At 45.5% G+C, this 19437-nt stretch overlaps 1 protein-coding gene across 2 annotated transcripts in view; it reads left to right on the forward strand.

The window, feature by feature from the left end:
- Positions 1-720: 720 nt before the first annotated feature.
- Positions 721-19437, forward strand: part of Yy1 (YY1 transcription factor) — a 25805-nt gene continuing 7088 nt past the window's right edge. Inside the window, exons 1-2 of one of the 2 annotated variants that reach the window (XM_031355434.1) lie at positions 721-1790; positions 15293-15455. In XM_031355434.1, coding sequence (XP_031211294.1) covers positions 1115-1790; positions 15293-15455 — 839 coding nt within the window. In that variant the 5' untranslated portion in view covers positions 721-1114. The remainder of the gene's footprint in view (positions 1791-15292; positions 15456-19437) is intronic. The other variant, XM_031355435.1, reaches the window with a different exon arrangement.

Raw genomic sequence — 19437 nt, forward strand, 5'->3', positions numbered from 1 at the left:
CCCGCCGCGGTCGCCCTAGCGCGCCGCCTACCAGCCCGCGACCCACAGAGCCCAGGGGCCAGCACACGGCGGGCAATGCCTTCCGTGCCGCTGCCCGACGGAACCGAGAATCACGAGCAAAGGCAAAACAAACAGACAGGAAAACAAAAAACAAGCACAGGCGTTTCTCGTCAGAGCAGACTTTATTGCGGCGACACGGCCGCTGTTTCCAAGCTCCGCCGGCGGCACACCAGCCCCAGGCGCGCGCCCCCCTCCACCCCTGCTCGTTACCGTGCGCCGGGGTCGCGCGGAAAGCTCACTGGCTCCTGAGGCGGAAGGCGCGGCGCCGACGCCCCGCTTCTGCCCGCACCCGGCCCGGGCCCCGAGCGGCCGTTTTTTTGTCGCTGTGGCGCCTAGTACGGCGGGGTCCGCGCGACGCGCACGCAGCGCCGTAAAGGCGACGGCCGGGCGGCGCGGAGCTGACGTCACGCGCCGGGGGGCCAGCCAGCGCGCGTGAGGGCCGCCACGCCCCCTTCCCCCAGCGGCTTCCCAATCGGGAGGAGCCTGGTCGGGGGTGGGCGGGACCCCGGCGACTAGTGGGCTGCTGCGATTGGCGGAGAGGGAGGAGCGAGAGCCGCAACGGCGAGTGGGATCGGGGCGGGGCGGGCCGAGACCCCCTTGCGGAAGTCTCGCGAGGCCGAGCCGGAGCAGTGTGGCGGCGGCGGCGGCGGCGAGATCTGGGCTCGGGTTGAGGAGTTGGTATTTGTGTGGAAGGAGGCGGAGGCGCAGTAGGAAGGGGGCCAGCGTAACGCCGGCCCGGAGGGCGGGAGGAGGCGCGGCCAGCCGGGGCAGGCCGCCGAGGCTGGGCTAGCCAGGCGGGGAGCAGGACGAGCAGCGGCCGAGCGAGCGAGAGAACGAGCGAGCGCGGGGAGCACCGATCTCGGGAGGCGGGGAAGCCCCGCGGCCGCCGCGCCCGCCCCTTCCCCCGCCGCCCGCCCCCTCCCCCCCCGCCCGCCCGCCCGCCCGCTGCCTTCCTCCCTCTGCCTTCCTTCCCCACGGCCGGCCGCCTCCTCGCCCGCCCTCCCGCAGCCCAGGAGCGGAGGCTGCCGCGGCCGTGGCGGCCGAGCCCTCAGCCATGGCCTCGGGCGACACCCTCTACATCGCCACGGACGGCTCGGAGATGCCGGCCGAGATCGTGGAACTGCACGAGATCGAGGTGGAGACCATCCCGGTGGAGACGATCGAGACCACGGTGGTGGGCGAGGAGGAGGACGACGACGAAGACGACGAGGACGGTGGCGGCGGCGACCACGGCGGCGGGGGCGGCCACGGGCACGCCGGCCACCACCACCACCACCACCACCACCACCACCACCACCCGCCCATGATTGCGCTGCAGCCGCTGGTCACCGACGACCCGACCCAAGTGCACCACCACCAGGAGGTGATCCTGGTGCAGACGCGCGAGGAGGTGGTCGGCGGCGACGACTCGGACGGGCTGCGCGCCGAGGACGGGTTCGAGGACCAGATCCTTATTCCGGTGCCCGCGCCGGCCGGCGGCGACGACGACTACATAGAGCAGACGCTGGTCACCGTGGCGGCGGCCGGCAAGAGCGGCGGCGGGTCTTCGTCAGGCGGCGGCCGCGTCAAGAAGGGCGGCGGCAAAAAGAGTGGCAAGAAGAGTTACCTGGGCGGCGGGGCCGGCGCGGCGGGCGGTGGCGGCGCCGACCCGGGGAATAAGAAGTGGGAGCAGAAGCAGGTGCAGATCAAGACCCTGGAGGGCGAGTTCTCGGTCACCATGTGGTCTTCAGGTGAGTGCCAGCGGCGCGCCGCTGCTCGGGATGTTTTTGTTTTGAAGGGAAGCCATGTTTTATGTGTGTGATGGGCGCCGCCATCTTCTCCGCCCGGGCAAGTATGGCGGCCCCAAAAGATGGCGGGGGCGGCGGGCCGCGAAGATGGCGGCGCGGGGGAGGGGCGGCGCCCGGCTAGGCCGCAATGGCGTAGTTTGTGCGAGCGGAAGCGGGCTGTGGCAGCGGGCGGGGAGGGAGGGGCCAACGGACGCGCGGCGGGCCGGTTGAGGGCGCCGCCCCGCGCCGGATCTCTCGCCGGGCGTTGACAGGACCGTGGCGCAGGGCGGACGCGCGCCGCTCCTCCGCCGTCCCCGGGGGCTGTCGGGGCCCCGCCCCGCCCCGCTCCGCCCCGCTCCCTCGGACGCGTAGCGTCTCCCTGAAGCCCTTGCCGGAGCGGGCGGCGCAGAGCCCGCCGCAGCTGCCCCGCGGTCATGCCGGCCCCGGCGGTCGCCGCTGCGGGGCGGGACTTGGGTGGCACGTAGGGCTCTCGTGTGTGGGTTCGGAGGCCGTTGGAGCCTGTCACTCGCGCTGCCAACGCGCCCCTCGACTGCTCTACCTAGAACGGGAGTTCCGGAAAGGAAGGGCCGGGACATTTCGGTGGTCTTTGCGCATTGTGGAGTTTGTTTTTGAAGTGGTGGGCCCTATGCAGATAGGCTGGGCTGGTTTACGCAGCTTAGGACATTTGCCACCAAACTAACAAAATCGCATAGCTCTCAATACCTGTAGTCTTTGTTTTCCCCACGAAAAGAATCAAAAAAGTGGATAATTTGTTTTACTGTTTTAATATGGCTTTTAGCGAAAGTCAGGAAGACTGTGAAGGGCACAGGAGAGTTCCTTCCCTGCATGGGTAAAATCAGCTTAGAGCTGCGGAAAGGCCGTTGACTGTTCACTTTATCCTAGTACTATGCTAACAAACTGGTCAGCTTCATTGTTAAGAAACTAGCTAGACAGAATTATCTGATCATACCTAGTTCATGTAGCCCTTGTGATGATTAAATTTGAATTTGAGAGCTTAACTTGAGCCTCGATGTGTAGTTTATTAAAATGTTAAAATTTGGAGGAATGAGTGAAATATATGAAAAGCTAGTCTTTAGTAGTATCCAAGTGACAGTAAGCTTGATGGGTCTGTGGTTCAGAGAAGAGAGAACGCGCCCTATAGAAATCTAATAGGAAGTGCTCAGGACGCTGTTCTTCACTGAATGAATCTCTGGTTATAATCTGCACAGTAGTTTATCAGGCACTTTATGCAACTTAACTAGCCGGTACCTAATAGTTACCCAGTGCTTTCAACATATTTTGGTTGCTAACAGTAGTTTGCATATGGAGATCTTTAAAAGGTTCTTTCCACTTCGAATAAGAATGAAATAACAAAAGCAGGTTTAGAGCTTTAGATTAATTTACCAAATTTGGAGTACTGAGTACATTAATTACATAAAGTTTACATTATAAAATATCTTGGTTCACATGTTTGACATTAGATCTCATCAAGTTGTTAATTTGCTTTTCTAGACAGAAAAACACTTGGTGGTGTGATTGATGAATAGTGTGTGTTTGGGGGAGAAAGTGAAGGACCTAGCTAAGGCAGGTTAATGGAGAATTCAGTCGGCATTTAGTCATTGTGTGATTTGACTGCTTACAGGGCACATAGAGCAACTTGGGGGCATTTTAATATCTGTTTCTTAAAAACCTTAATTGTCTAGTGTGTTACTGAGTAGTCTGCAAAAACAGTGCTTATAAATATTTGATGCCAAGAGCAAGGGATGGCCTCTTTCCTCAGAAATGTCTTGTGGTAAATAACCCTTCTTCCTTGCCTCTGTGGCTTGCACTTATTACCAAAAAGAAGCTAAGTAGTGTGTGGTCTGCTATGCATGTTCCAAGTTCAGATTCTGAAAATAGTTTAATCTTCAGAACTAAATTAAGACTGCAGTAAGTGAAGAAATATAAACAGATTAGCTAAATTAAATATAATTGTGTCTTGTATGTTGCTATGGTAGGAATAGACTTCATTTGATCCTAGGCTTGAGTTGCAACTCCACAGCATATACACTTTTTTAAATTAGTGCATTAGATTAACTAAACTTGGATGCCACAGATGTACGTGAGCCTCAAACTTAGTGGTTCTTATAAAGATAGTACATGTGGGGGTAGCCTTTTGTTGTTGTTTTTCCAGACAGTTTTCCTCTGTAGTCCTGGCTGTCCTGGAACTCACTCTGTAGACCAGGCTGGCCTTGAGATCAGCCTGCCTCTGCTTCCAGAGTACAATAAGATAGGAGACACCATAGCCCAGCAACAATGTTGAGTCATCTTAAGACACTAGTTATTTGTTTGTGCCTCTAGGAGGTTGTTGTTGTTGTTGTTTTAACACATTTTAGTAGAAATTTGTGGGAACCAGATACTTGGGGATTTTGTAGGTCTCTTTGCTTTTGTGCTTGTCGTCCTCTGAACCATGACAGCATTCTGTGTGGGGGTCATAGTTTGAATGAAACAGTAGCAAAGTACTGTAACCATTATGGGCTTAGAAGCCTGCTCCTTTCTTTTTTCCCCTTCTTGTTTTCCATAGTTCTATAGCTTATCATGAAATACTGTAATGATGCTATGTGACAAGACTACTTCTGGAGAGATGCAGTGTACAAGTTTACTCATCCCAAATAGGGAACCCACAACAGATCAGAGTATGCTTAGCCACCAAGTTCAGCCTGGTGAACCAATGAGTTTTATTGGGTTACTTTTAGGAGTATGAGTTAGGGGTCACGTACAGGAGCAGAAATGACTCAAAGACATTTGTTGCCAAAGCCCACCCAGTATGAGTGAGACTCATGAGGCTGGAAACCAGGCGCACATTGCACAGCCTGCGGGCAGCTGAACAGATTGGAGAGTGCCCTCTCCTGGTCCCTCAGTTGGTCTAAATCTCTTCCAGGATGGTAGTCTTCTGTTGAGTCTCCGCTATTATTGTTTATTCTGGTAAGGAGGGACCTAGGGAGTCTGGTCAGTTTCAGGGACTTCCTGAATCTATTATGAGTTATCTTCTTCCTGCTTAAGGAGTTTCTTACAAGATGGGATGTTTCAGTCGCTTAGGAAACGTACACAACAAATGGTTATCAGTTCTGTTTTGGCTTGTTTGCTTTTTGAGACCTCATCTTTCCGTGTAGGCCTGGAACTCAAACTCACAGAGATCCACCAGCCCTTGGCTCCCCAAGAACTGGGGTTAAAGAAAGGGGTGTGCCATCACAACCTGCCACTTCATGTTTTGTTTTGGTTTTGGAGGCAAGGGTCTAACATTGTAGCCCAAACTGGGATTATATTCATAAATCACCATTGTGGCTTCACAGACTTATGAGCAGTCACTTCTCAGTCCTCTTTCACTAGTCTCTGAGTTCACCTATCCCAGGCACTATGTAAATAAAATCAGAAAATATTTGCCCTTTTGTATCTGGCTTAGCATGTATTCATCCATTTTTAGTGGCTGAATGATGACCCATAATATAATGATTTTTTATGGATAAAATTAAAGCAAATAAATAAAATTTAATTTTATGGGTAAATTAAATATGGATAAATTATCCATAAATTTTTTTATGGATAAAATTGAAAATTACACTTTCAGTACTTAGAGTTTGCCTATGTTTTGAATATTTGTAGTTATTTTCAAATTGATGTTTAAGTTTTTCCTTCATTATTGACAGCTGTATTTCTTTGGAAATAGTTATCAGAATTATATAGGAGTAAATTTGTTTTTATATACCTAATAATAAAGGAAATCACTTACCAAAAGCACCTAGCCTTGAGAGAAACCTAGGTGGCTTTAATTATCTCCTGTAAAACCTAATATGTGGTCAATTGAGTAAAAACATGTGACACTGGGGAAAAAACATTAAGTTGAAATAAAATGAAATTGTTATATTTTCCCATATTCTATACATTCAGAAAAACTCAAGGCTCTTCAGTGATGGCCTTTGTCAGTTCTTTGGTAATCTCATTTACTATGTTTTTAATCACACACTAGACAGACCACAAGCATAAATTTCCATGGAACCAAATCCTCAAAATTCTCCAAAGCAGTCCTGTCAGCTACATGCCCTATATAAGCAATCCCAGTCTGGTCACTGGAAGCCCCAACCTGCTAAGCTCTGTGACAGTCTGTGACAGTCGAGGTCCTTAATTACTACTGACAACTGTTCTCTTCTGCCGACAGGAAAAAGTCGCTTTTAGGAAAGGTTAGGGCTCCTTTCCTATCTACTACCAAGCATTTTAAGCTTTTGAAAAAACTGTTAAAGAACAGAGTCTTGGGTGGTCAGTGGTTAAGAGCACTGGTTACATTTCAGGACTAGGTTTGATTGTCAGCACCTAATGCTGACTCAAAACTGTTGTGATGGGATCTGATACTTTCTAGCCTTGGATACCGAGCATGCATACCTGCAAGCAAAACTATATCATTTTAAAAAGTGGGTAAAGGGCCGGGCAGTGGTGGCGAACTTGGGAGGCAGAGGCAGGTGGATTTCTGTGTTCCAGGACAGCCAGGGCTACACAGAGAAACCCTGTCTCAAAAAAAAAAAAAAAAGAAAGAAAAACAACAACAAACAAACAAAAAGATAAAAAGTGGGTAAAGACCTACACTGGACACCCAGGTATTTCTGCTTGTTCTGAAGTCTGCCTAGGTAGTCCGTCTCTGAAAACTGAAAATTGGAGGACTTATAACAGGTCATTAGCAGGACAGTTAATACAGAGAGGATCTCCTAAGATTCCCTGCATTCTTTTGTTTAACTCCTCCTCTTGTTCAGATGACTTTATTCTTGCTCTTGCTTTGAATAAGTAAGTAAGTGCTCGTCATACCTTACAGTTCTTTTCTGTGTATGTGTGTGTTGTGCCGTGTACAAGGGCTTGGAGAGGTCAGATAAGGATGTTGTATGTTCTGTTTCTACTCCCCCAACTTTGAGTAAAACATGGGAGCTGAACTCTGAACTTGGGTCCGGCACTTTTACTTACCAAACCATCTCTTCAGTGTCTCGTCGTCGCTCCCTCCAACCCCCCATGAGCAGTACTTGTGAGATAGGTAGCTCAAGCTAGTCTCATATTCGAGGCAGTCTTCCTGTGTCAACTTTCTGGGTGCTTCCTTATATACATCTACTTTTAAAGTTTTATACCTAAAACAGGATTTTGGATATTAAAAACATCAGTTTTATTAAGTTACTAGGAAATGGTAGGGAGATCTTAGGTGTTAGTTGGTGTACTAGTACATATGCCCTTGATCTGTGCTCTCTGAATATGAAGTGGCCATTTCCTAATTGTAACTCTCTTGTTAGTAAGCTATGGCTTTTTGTGGTGTGAGGATCTAGCTAGAGCCTTGAACACACTAGGCAAGCACTTTGCCACTAAGGTGCATATCAACTCAATGATTAATTTTCAGTAACAGCCCAGTGGTTTCAGGGAACTGTACTAGTAACCACATGATAATTGCTCTTTAGGGAGCACTGGCCAAGGCATCTCTTTGGTGTTTAAAATGAAGTAGGGGGTCCCTAAAGTCTTGTTTTTTTTTGAAACAGAATTCTGTAGTGTAGCCCTACCTGGCTTCAAGCTCATGAAAATCTGATTTAGTCTCTTGAGTGCTGGAATTACTTATTGTGTACTAATACACCCAGCTTAATTTTTTTTTCTGTCTTGTTCCCTTACCAGGGATTGAGTGCAGGGCTTTGTGTGTATTAAATTGCAGTATACCACTTAGTCAAACCCTGGTCTTCATTTTCAATCTTTAAAACTGAGAAATATACTTCTTTACAGATGACTAAGTGTTTATAGGAGATCATATACTTAATTTTATCTGTTTCTGTGCTGGAGAAGAACCCAGGTCCCACATGCTTTTTGAGAGCTTTACTGAGCCGCATCCCTCCCTCAAAATTGAGATGACCGTCCTGTTACTTCAACTTTGCCCAGGGTTTTGAAACAGGGTTTCTCTGTGTGGCCCTGGCTACAACTGTAGACCAGATTGACCTCAAACTCAAAAAGAGATCTGCCTGCCTCTGTCTTCTGAATGCTAGGATTTGGCATTGCATTGTGGCTTCTAACGTGGGTAAAGGTTATTCTTGAGCAAGTTGTTCCTGACTAGGGAACACTGCCATTTCAGTGTATGGGTGGGTAGTGTCAGTGCTGTAGGTGATATCTCTTGATCAAGATGAAATCACAATGGCCAGAGATAGGAGGCATGAGTACTTGATCCTGCCAGCAAGTGCATGCTTGCATGAGTAGGTGAGGATGTAAATGGAAGAAAATAGAAGCAGAGACATTGGAGTCAGCTCTAATGAGCTTCCTTCCTGGCAGTGAAGCTAGAGAGGGAAATTAACTGTCTTTACTTGATACCAAGATGAAAAAGACTGAGAAAGTGGGCTTTTGACTGTGACTTTAGCATTGGTAGGCTTATGAAAGGAGAATTACATGTGCACGTAGAGTTCAGAGGACAGCTTTCAGAAGTTGGTTCTTTCTACCATGTCATTTCCAGGAATCCTACTCAAGTTGTTGGGCTTGGAAACAAGGGCCTTTAATACTGAGCCATCTTCCTGACCCTCAAGAAGCCTGTCTTTTGGGGGGGGGCGGGTTCGAGACAGGGTTTCTCTGTGTAGCCCTGGCTGTCCTGAAACTCACTCTATAGACCAGGCTGGCCTCGAACTCAGAAATCCACCTGCCTCTGCCTCCCAAGTGCTGGGACTAAAGGCGTGCGCCACCACTGCCCGGTGAAGCCTGTCTTTTTATTTATTTTTTGTTGTTGTTGTTTTTGTTTTGTTTTGTTTTGTTTTGTTTTTGTTTTTTGAGACAGGATTTCTGTGTGTAGCCCTGGCTGTCCTGGAACTCACTCTGTAGACCAGGCTGGTCTCGAACTCAGAAATCCACCTGCCTCTGTCTTTTTAAAAAGGAAAAAAATCAGTTATTTTGAGAAACCCATATTCATGTCTTGCTGTCTTGCTTGTATATAATTGCCTTTTTCTAAGCACCTCTTTTACTTTCCCCTCTAAATCTCATTTTTAAATCAATAAAGCTTTTCACAATCCCTAATATTTTTTTAAAAGGAAAGAAAAATGGGGTTTGAGAAGATGATGTAGCAATTAAGGACACTGGGTGCTCTTGCAGAAGACATGGGTTCAGTTCCTAGCACTAATAGATTTGTAACCTTTAACCCAAGTTCCAGAGATCTGTTGCCCTCTTGTTCCTAAGGGCATTCATTGTATATGCACGTACAGGCACTCACACTGACAACATACAATAAAAATAAATATTTAAAAAGAAAGAAACCCTGGTGGTGGTGGCACACGCCTCTAATCCCAGCACTTAGGAAGCAGAGGCAGGTGGATTTCTGAGTTCAAGGACAGCCTGGTCTACAAGAGTGAGTTCCAGGACAGCCAGGACTACACACAGAAACCCTGTCTCGAAAAAAACCCAAAAAAGAAAAAGAAAGAAGACTGAGTGGTGCCTTGGGTTAGAGCTGAGGAGTCAGATGCTTGTCAAGTATGAGCTCAGGCCTCGGGGTTGACCCCAGTACCGCAAAAGGAAAAGTGTGGCTGACTTGTCTTACATGAAGGGGATTCCTGAATGAAGTCATGTATATATTCTATTCATGTTGTGTTAGAGCAGACCAGATGGCTTTGGGCAAAAGGCACTTCCTGCTTAATGATGCAAGCCTGGTAAACTGTGTTGAGTTCCACAGAAGTTGAAGGTAAGGCTTGACGCCTTGGTTATTATCATTTGACCTCCATTCAAGTGTCATGGCACCCTTCTCCCACCACAAACACGTATACACAAATTGAAAAAATAAAACCTTCTTTCCACCAGCATGTTGTCATTTTTCACAGTGATTCTTGGATCTGCCAGAGATTTCTAAAAGTATAAAACTTAAAATATTTCCTAGTTGAAGTTTCCTGATTTCCCTTTTTTTTTTTTTTTTTTTAGTTTTTCAAGACAGGGTTTCTCCGACTGTCCTGAAACTTGCTCTGCAGACAAGACTAGCCTTGCACTGAAATATCCTCCTGCCTCTACCTAGGATCAAAGGTGTGAGCCACCATGCCCTGCCCTTCCATCTTGATATGCTTGCTATGGTTGCTGAGTTCAGTATTCTTTAGAACCATCAAGCCTGAAGGAGGATACCTCATTTCATTAGGTTGTTGGTGTTCTGGCTTCAGAGGTACAAACTGAAGGAAAGATTTAGATTCTGTGAAATACAATGATTTGAGTGTAAGGTCGCATGTGAGTGAAAGTTTTGCCTTTGAAATCGTACTTGAAGATTTGGTGGTTGTTGTTCTGGAGTGGAACTAAGGGTGCCTTATGTTAAATCTTCAGCTTAAACTCTTTATGTTAATATGTTGTGCCATGCTGAAAAATATCACCAAATATACCTAGGTATTAATTCCCAGAATCTTATTGTTGCTTTATTTATACCTCTGATTAAGGTTCTTGAGGCAGGGAGAGGATCTTGGATTATCTAGATGGGCTCTAAATATAATCACACCAGTGTCCTTGTAATCACTTGGAGTCAGAGGGAAAGGAGCCTCAGACAGGAGGTGATTTAGGAGGCAAGACGTTGTAAATTGTGATTGTGCAGGGGTCATGAGCCAAGGAATATGGCAGCCTCTTATCCCCAACTCCCAGTCACAAGAGGGAAAGCCCTCATAGTGACCATAGCTGATATCCAGAATATTAGCCACCATTGGATGAGTCTACTGGGCATGCACATTAACCACAGGTAGCTGTCAAATCTGTTACATGGTGCAAAATGTGGTCATCCCCAAAGTCTGAGGCCTTAAACAGAGGGAGGAGGAAAAGGGAAGCAAGACTCTGTGCTGAGAATAGTGGCACACACCTTTAATCCCAGTACTTGGGAGGTAGAGGCAGGGGGATCTTGGTGAGTTCAAGGACAACCTGGTCTATTGAGTTACAAGACAGCCAGAGCTACATAGTGAACCTCTGTGTTTCCCTCTCCCTCCCAAAAATATGTTTGTGTATTCAACTCCCATCACATTCCAGATAGACTAAGTAGCATTTTAACATGCTACCAATCTTGTAAAGTAAGTTTTGTTCTTGTTCTTCAGTGGATGAGGAAACAAACAAACTAAAAAAGCTATGAGTGGTGGATGTACTTTAAGAACCAAAGGCCGGGCTTGAGAGATGGCTCAGCTGTTAAGAGCACTGACTGCTCTTCTGAAGGTCCTGAGTTCAAATCTCAGCAACCACATGGTGGCTCACAACCATCTGTAATGAGATCTGATGCCCTCTTCTGCTGGGTCTGAAGACAGCTACAGTGTACTTACATATAATAATAAATAAATCTTTAAAAAAGCAAAACTGTATTTACTTTAAAAAAAAAAAGAACCAAAGGTCTTGGGGGGGGAAAGGTTTCATTCTGGGTGTTGGAGGAGAAATGATCATGAGAAGTGGCAGGAAAGTGTTTATTACATGCCCTATATCAGGCACCAAAAAAAAAAAAAAAAACCTGTGAGAAAACCTGTTTGGTTGGTACACATTGGGTAAAGGAAACTCCCTTTTTGACTGGTAGACCCGGAGAGCTCTCAGCCCTTTTGTGTAATGTTTTTAATTAGGACTTAGTAACTAGAGGTTTTCAGTCCCTTGGTTTACTTCTCATCCGACTGGAAAGGTCATCCTTGGTAAGGGAACTGAACTACCAGTTTTCTGACTTGGGTAGTACCATGTACAGGGAGTGTTGAATGAGGATGAATGGCTCAGCCTCCCCTTCACAGATGGTGTTGGCTAGATTTGGTTTCTTCCGCAGCTGCATCTTGGGCTGCTTAGCTCTGCTCTGGTAGTTCTGGCTCACCTGCATCTGGCCATAATGTTAGTATAGAAATACGGGACAGGCAATTTTTAGCCTGGCATTCTCAACAAGGCACTCTTGGCACTGCACTCCTTTTCAGTCAGTGCCTTACATTCTTAGCCTTTCCAAATAGGCCTTGGTCTGTTACAGCCTATGGGCCATATATGTATCCTAATATTGCAGTGAACGTGGCCTAATACATTTGTAGATGACAGTGTCAAAAGATTGGAAATGTCCCCTGAATCTGGTGTATTAATAATTTTTAAACCAGCATTAGTTCATTTGCTTCCTGAACATAATTTGCCTTGGTTTGTGTACACTATCACCTGTTGTACTTTGCAGAAATCAACATTGTATTTGACATTCAAAGTAGATCAGCTGACATTCTTTCCTTCTTTTGTTTTCAGTATTATGAGATTAGAAGACTGTAATAATAGCCAATGTAAAAGGTTGTATGTGATGTGTATGTGCCTGTAACCAGTCCTAGCACTATAAGGTGGGGGGTGGAGGAGTATGAAAGCAGGCCAGCATGGACCACATAGTAAGAGGCTGATACCAGAAAACAAAACAAGGGGCTGGAGAGATGGCAGCCCAACAGCTAAGAGCCCTTGTTGCTCTGGCAGAGGACCAAGGTTTGGTTCACAGCATAAGATGTAATACAGACCATAATGTGATACAGGCCATGCCCTCCTGCTTTAGGCTTCCACTCTGTCTTTCTCCCTTCTTAACTGATCTCCTTTACAAATTCTTGTTTTTCCATTGTTGGAACTAGGGGGTGGCTCTAGGACCCTTCTCCATTTTCAGTTCTTTGTTTCTGTGGCTATAATGAAGTCTGTGTGCTGATGACTGGCACTATTCTCTCCAGTGTAGATTCCTTTTTATTTCCTGTCCTTGCTTTCTGACAGCCTGCATGGACATCTCAAAGCAAAGAGAAGCTAGATTTCCTTTCCTTTCCTTTCCTTTCTTTCTTTCTTTTTTTTTTTTTTTTTGCTTTCTTCCTTCCTTTCTCTCCCCCCTCCCTCCCTCCCTTCCTTTCTTATCATCTCTTCCCCATTTGGCTAAGTCAGCAAGTGATACCACCATCCTCCAAGAAATGTATCTGGTTAACAAACTATGGTTTAGTCCTCTAAATGAAATCTTCACAGTGTTATAAGGACCTCCTGGAAATGTATTCATTTGGTACTAAATCATTTTTCTCAGAAAGGATTCCCTTTGCACGTAGAAAAGTTACCACTTTTCTCTAAATAAAATCTCATCTTGTAGGTCAAGTGTCTGAAGGGCCAGGCAGTGATAGTTTTTATGGGTTTATGCTCTGTTAAAGCCAATCAGATCCACCTGACCTTGCATCAGAGAAGCAGCCATTAGATGACCCCTAAAGAAATGGAAAAGATTGTTTAAAAACAAGACAAAAAACCTTCTGTTTATAAGAAGTGGGGCGCTTTTTAAAAAAGATTCTTACTTTTTACATGCAGGTATATGCACATGTAAGCTATAGATGTCAGCTGGGTCCAAAAGAGGGCATCTGATCTGTGGGAGCTGGAGTTAGCGGGTGATGGTGAACCATGGGGAATGGAAGTCAATTCCAGGTGTTCTGCAAGAATAGTACACATTAGTAACCTCAGGGAATCATCTCTCCAGCTCCTTAAAGTCTCAAAACAAATGTAGACCAGGCTGGCCTCAGACTCACAGCTTGCCTCTTCATGTGCCTCATGAGTACTGGGATAAAAGGTATGTAGTACCATCCCACCTAGTCCCACCTTGATTCTTGACAGCCTTGGACTGGGATTTAGATCTCAGCAAGTATGTTAGACAAGTTTCAGATGAGCCCAGGAATCTACATCTCTTCTGCTTCCCCAGAGCTGGGATCCCACATGCCGCCTTCCTTGCCTTTCTTTGTTTTTACATAGGTGCTGGAGAACAAACTCAAACTCAGAGTTGTAGAACAAGCATTTTATTCCTGAGTGTTTCCCCACCCTTTCTTTTGGGTTCTTTTTACTCTTTTGAGTATAGTAAGAACTGACTCTCAAAAGAAATTTGTGTTCCCTGGGCTGGAGATATGACTCCGTAGAAGTGATTTATCATTTAACTTCTCTCTCTAGAAATGTGCTCCCCTGAGGGTAGAGGCTGTGTTGTTTCTGGCCATTGTTATCTATTTTCAAGGCCCTGGCTAATTCACATGGAACTGATACAAAGGTTAGGCTAGGCTGAGAGTTCTCAGTAGTGTATTCCCAGGCTGGCTTCATATTTGCTTTGTACTTGGAGAATGACCTTGAACTCCCTTCCCCACCCATCCCCCCAGGTTCTGATTTATATACTTTTGGCATCAGGTACAGGCTATGTGGTACTGAAGATTGAACTCAGGGCTCGTGCTAGATAAACACTGAGCTACATTCAGAGTGTTGGGGCTGGGAAAGTGGAGAGGTATAGCTTCCCTGCCTACCATTGTGTTTCTGTAAGGTTAGGTTTTGGTGTGGTGGTGTATGGTCAGAGACTGACATTGCTAATAGGGACAGAGCAGGCTATGAACTTGTATGTGCCAGTGTGGAGTCCCAGCTTTGTAATTGCTGATGTTTTAATTGATGCAGCCAGTCAGCCATTTAGTCTTAGACCCATTCATCCATCCATAGAAATGTACCTTTACCAATACATGGGTGTATTGTGGTCTTCCTACTTCCTAAGAAGAGTCAGTGGTGCTTAACAATTCATCACACAGGCAGGACAGTGGTGGCTCACGCCTTTAATCCTAGCACTTGGGAGGCAGAGGCAGGTGGATTTCTGAGTTCGAGGACAGCCAGGGCAATACAGAGAAACCCTGTCTCGAGTTTACAACCAATAAATAAAAATTGTCATTTTTGTTATGTCCTTTTCTTAAAGGGAGGGGGGTTGTATTGCCAGGTTGCCAGCAAGATGGCTCAGCTGAGACGCCTGATGGCCTGAGCTCCCTCCCTGGTCATATGTACAGGAAGGAAGGCAGTCTGAGTTATCCTCTAACCTTCGTTTACATCTTGCCCTTGTGTCCCTGTATTTTGTTTACAAAAGGACTTTATTTTTTAAAGTTTGTATCTACAACTTAATAGTTAGCCCCAGGTAAATTGCTTAATTTTTCCACGCCTCAGTTTCTTCTCTATAAACTGAGAGTGGGTTAGGTAGTTTCCTCACTTCATAAGGAGTGTGTGTAATGATGAAGGTGGTGCTGTATATAAACACTGGGTAAAATATACCTGCTGTTACATCCTAATGTATAATTACATTATATTCTAGACTAAAGGATGGTGTAAGTAAGCTGTTTCACACCTGTGATCACAGTGGGAGGTGGAGGCAGGAGATTCAGGCTAGCCTAATACAGAGCAGCTTAAAGAAAGGAGTGAGGCTCAGCATGTATGAAGAGGGGAAGGAGCCTCCCAAGTTGTCCTTGGCACCCACACTCACATGTACGGGCCACCCAATAAAAATAACACTAATGTGAAAGAAGGTCTGCTGGTCTTGACATTGAAGGTTTGAGTGACTTAGTTCAAAAAAGATTGAGGACACACCATGGGTGGTTGAGAATTAAAAGTAGGAGCTATAAATAGTTACTTATGGGGATTCCACTGAAAAGTTTTTATTTTATTCAATGTGTTTATATAGTTAAGATGATCAATCTCATGTATTTCAGATGAAAAAAAAGATATTGACCATGAAACAGTGGTTGAAGAGCAGATCATTGGAGAGAATTCACCTCCTGATTATTCTGAGTATATGACAGGCAAGAAACTCCCTCCTGGAGGGATACCCGGCATTGACCTCTCAGACCCTAAGCAACTGGCAGAGTTTGCCAGGTAAGTTGCAAGAACCTTTCTTTCTAGCCTAGGAGGTACTTGAATCTTTCCAGCTGTAGTTTTTGTTCCCACATGATAGTGGGGGTTTGTATTGTTTCTCTAGGGACACTTCTGAAAATAAAAGCAACCACATTTGGTTTTGGAAATAGCTGTGCTGTCAATGTGTGAAGGGCAGCATTTTAGATGTTTGCAGACTGTGAGATGAGGCAAATGTTCTCTGGTTCTACAGCAGGTGTTGCCTGGGAGTGTCACATTGCCTTTGTGCCTCTTTGTTACAATGTGTCCAGGTTTATCCTGGATGCTTTGACTACAGAAGGAATTCACCAGTTTATGATTTGGTGTGTGATGAGTGTTTTGTTAAATTAAGCTGGCTTCTGTGGTGACCCAGGCTGAGAGATCTGTTCTGAGCAGTCAATATCTGTATTCATTGATACTTGTGTATTTGTTTTGCCTGAAATAGGCTGGGGTCCTATAGAAGTCTCTGCTGTTCATATTAGTTTCTAGTGTTGTGGGCATTTTCTATGAGGGCATAGTATAGTAGGAGGCACACAAACATGTGACATTTTAAACAAGGTGGAATTGCTAATAATGCAACATCTTCCTTGCCAAGGTTGAGCAGAGCCATTTGTTTCATTTGTCAATAACACTGTTTCCCAGATTTTGTTACCAATTATATTTCAGGTACAATTATGTGAATGAAGTTTTAAGCACGCACCACCACCCCTCCAAAAAAAAGCTACAAATGGAGATTAAATTTGTAATGTACCTACCATTTTGCCAGTGAGGTATGTTTTGGGGGCATACTAAATCAAATACTACGCCTGAATTTAATATTGTATGCTCCTAAAGTTGACCGGCTCTTCCTTGCTGCTTAGAATTGGATAAGGACACAGAGATGAGTGGTGACGTCAGCAGTATGTTGTAGACATGTTAGTGGTTGATGTGGACCTTAATGAGTCTAGAATTTTAAGGCAGTCTCACTTAGCCCATGATGACCTTGATCTCAAAATCTTGCTTCAGCTTCCCAGGTCCTGGGATTATAGGCATGTACCTCCATAACTTGCTTAAACTAGTCTTTTGATAAATAAGAAACAGGCTTCCATGTTTTAGGGCATATATGCCAAAACAGAATGGTATAGTAGAAAATAACAAACATGTTGTACAGTTATGCCTGGGAATTGGGGTGCTTAAAGAAAATGAATGTAATCAAGGTAAATTTGAGTCAGATTATTTACCATGAATACTGGCAAAAGATGTGTTGACTTTTTGTGGAGAGCATCTGCTAAAGTAGGGAGTAGGGAGGAAGAGTTTTGGTTGGGGAGGATTACTTTACAGCAGAGTCCAAGATAGGTTGATTCCCTTGGGTATGGGAGAAGGCTTCAAATAGAAGGCTCAAGCTAGAATAGTAAGATAGAGTAAACATTAGAGATGACAAGAGGTAAAGAATGTTTTCTGTATTATGGTTAGGGAAGAAAAAAAGACCACCAGTATCCGCCTGATTACAATCATTACCCATTAGTCATTGCAGTATTTGGACTAAGGGGCTAAAGTCATATAGACTTGATGTTTCTCGGAAGAAGTTAGAGGGAAGTCATGGTAAAATCAAGATCTTACAGAAGTTCTAAGATGGGAAGTTTGGGGAAACCCTTGTGTTTGGAGAGTAAGGAAGCAGAGAAGGCAGTAGAGAATCATTTGAAGTAGAGACTTAGGAAGGTAAAACAGCATGGCTGCCAATGAACCGTCTGAAAGACCACCCAGGAGAGCAAAAAGTCTCTATTACACATGGCAGCAGGTAGAGGACTGGAAAAAGACTAGAGAGGGAAGCTACAGGTCGTGAGCAGGATAAGTCAGGTGTGATGGCTCTTGGCATTGTTTTGACCTTCCCTGCCCCGATGATATCTCAGAGCACTAAGTATAAAGAAGCTAACACCCAGGGAGAAGGACACTTACAGAGAATGATGTCATGAATGCCATGGCACAGCAAGTGATGCGAAGACAGTGCAGTGATGTTTGAAGGGGAGCATTCACTGTGACAAGTCTTTTGGAGCCCAGAGCCTTGTGTGTGTTTGGCAGTGCTGCTGAACTGGAGCCCAGCCCTCATGGTCTTCCCTTTTACAGTCAGCCCTTAAGACTCTCATTCTGTGTTAGAACTGGGTGCTATCTTGCTCAGTTTGCTAGCATGTAAAAATAGGAAAGTGTGGCACCAAGGTGTTGAGGATTGGACTAGTTCCATCTTGAATTAGATCCCTTAAAGATCATGTTGACCTACATGGACTTTATTGGTGGTAGAGAGAAATGCCAGAACCTGTATGCCCTGCTAGTTTCAAATCTTCATATTGTGAGATAGTATAATTTTGGAGAGGGGTCTTCCAAGGGGCCTTTGACTGGGATTCCCACAATAGAATATCAATAGAGACATCAGGTTTCACTATTGTGGATCAGACCATATGATCTCCACCAGTTAGGGCAAAGCTTGTTCTTCAGGCCTGACTCTGTCCTGTGATTAGAAAGCAACACTTGAGCCCTGAGGTCTTAGCTTATGCCTGAGAGTTCATATGTTTCTGTTCTATCCTGGGGCAGTATGGGTGTGCTGGCCTAGACTTGAAACTGACCAAAGAATGTCTCAGACTGCCACCCTCTGTTTATACTGCTTAGCATATTAGATTACATAGACATAAGTTAAAAAAAAAAACAGGCAGTGGTGGTGCACGCCTTTAATCCCAGCACTTGGGAGGCAGAGGCAAGTGGATTTCTGAGTTCAAGGCCAGCCTGGTCTACAGAGTGAGTTCCAGGACTACACAGAGAAACCCTGTCTTGAAAAAAACCAAAAAAAAAAAAAAAAAAAGTTTAAGAAAAAAAGAAAGAAAAAATGCAATGAATTTTATTTGGAAGTTCTGTCCTTAAAGCTGGAAGGTCGGATAGCTTGGTTTTCAGAAGTGCTTGCCATGTATTCAGGAAACCCTGGGCTTACATGTAAGACAGGTGCTGTGTATCTGTTATCCAGTAGTGCTCAGGAGAAGCACATAATCATCCTTAGCTGCATAGCCACATAGTGTGTTTGAAGCTAGACCTGGAATACATGAGTGCTGTCTCAAAAAAAAAAAAAAGATCAAGTGTTGGTGGCTCATGCCAGTAATCCCAGCAGTCAGGAGGCAGAGGCCCCTGAGTTTGAGGCCAGCCTGGTCTACAGAGGGGTTTCCAGGATAGCTGACTAGCTACACAGTGAAACCCTGTCTTGACCTGACACCACCCCCCAAAAAAAGGGTTCTGAGTTTTGAGGAGGTGCCACAGAGGGGAGGTGGGAGTCTTTTACTGAGTTGTCTGTCTTTGAGAAACGTGGTCAGAGACTAGGGCCTGGTGAGTAATTTATGTCTCCTGATTTTAACTAGGCGGTTCTTTTTTCTGTATTTCCTTAAAGCTGGACTGAAATCCTGTAGTCTGCTGGGTGTGGTGAGTCAGTGAACACCTACCTGTAATCCCAGCACTTGAGAGGCTGAGGCAGAAGGATTGCAAGTTCAAGGCCACCCTCAGCTCCATAATGAGACCCTGATGCTGGCAAAGGATGGCTGAGTGACAGTAGGCTGTCCCTCAGTTTAGGTCTTGCATGCTGGTTCTAAGTGTGTTGTGCTGGAGAGACGTGGACTCCTTGGCTTCCTGCTCAGCTTCCTGCTGGAAGACTTGCCTTTGCCTGTGAGACATTAGTACATGGACATGTGTTAGGGCTTTGCTATATACAGTGCTCTACTAAAACTGTGTTGGGAAGCTGCTGCAAACGTAGCTCATGGACTCCAGTCTTTGTGGTGGTGTTCCCTCCACATGTGACAGGATAAGGTAATGTCAGTTTAAGCAGGCATGTCTTCCACCATGGCCTCCAGTTTGTTTTTTGGTTTTTTGTTTGTTTGGTTTTTGGTTTTTGTTTTGTTTTGTTTTGTTTGTTTGTTTTGGTTTTGTTTTGTTTGTTTGTTTTTTGGGTTTTTGGTTT

This window comes from Mastomys coucha, unplaced genomic scaffold (assembly GCF_008632895.1).
Source record: "Mastomys coucha isolate ucsf_1 unplaced genomic scaffold, UCSF_Mcou_1 pScaffold6, whole genome shotgun sequence".
In the NCBI taxonomy this organism is placed as follows: Eukaryota; Metazoa; Chordata; class Mammalia; order Rodentia; family Muridae; genus Mastomys; species Mastomys coucha.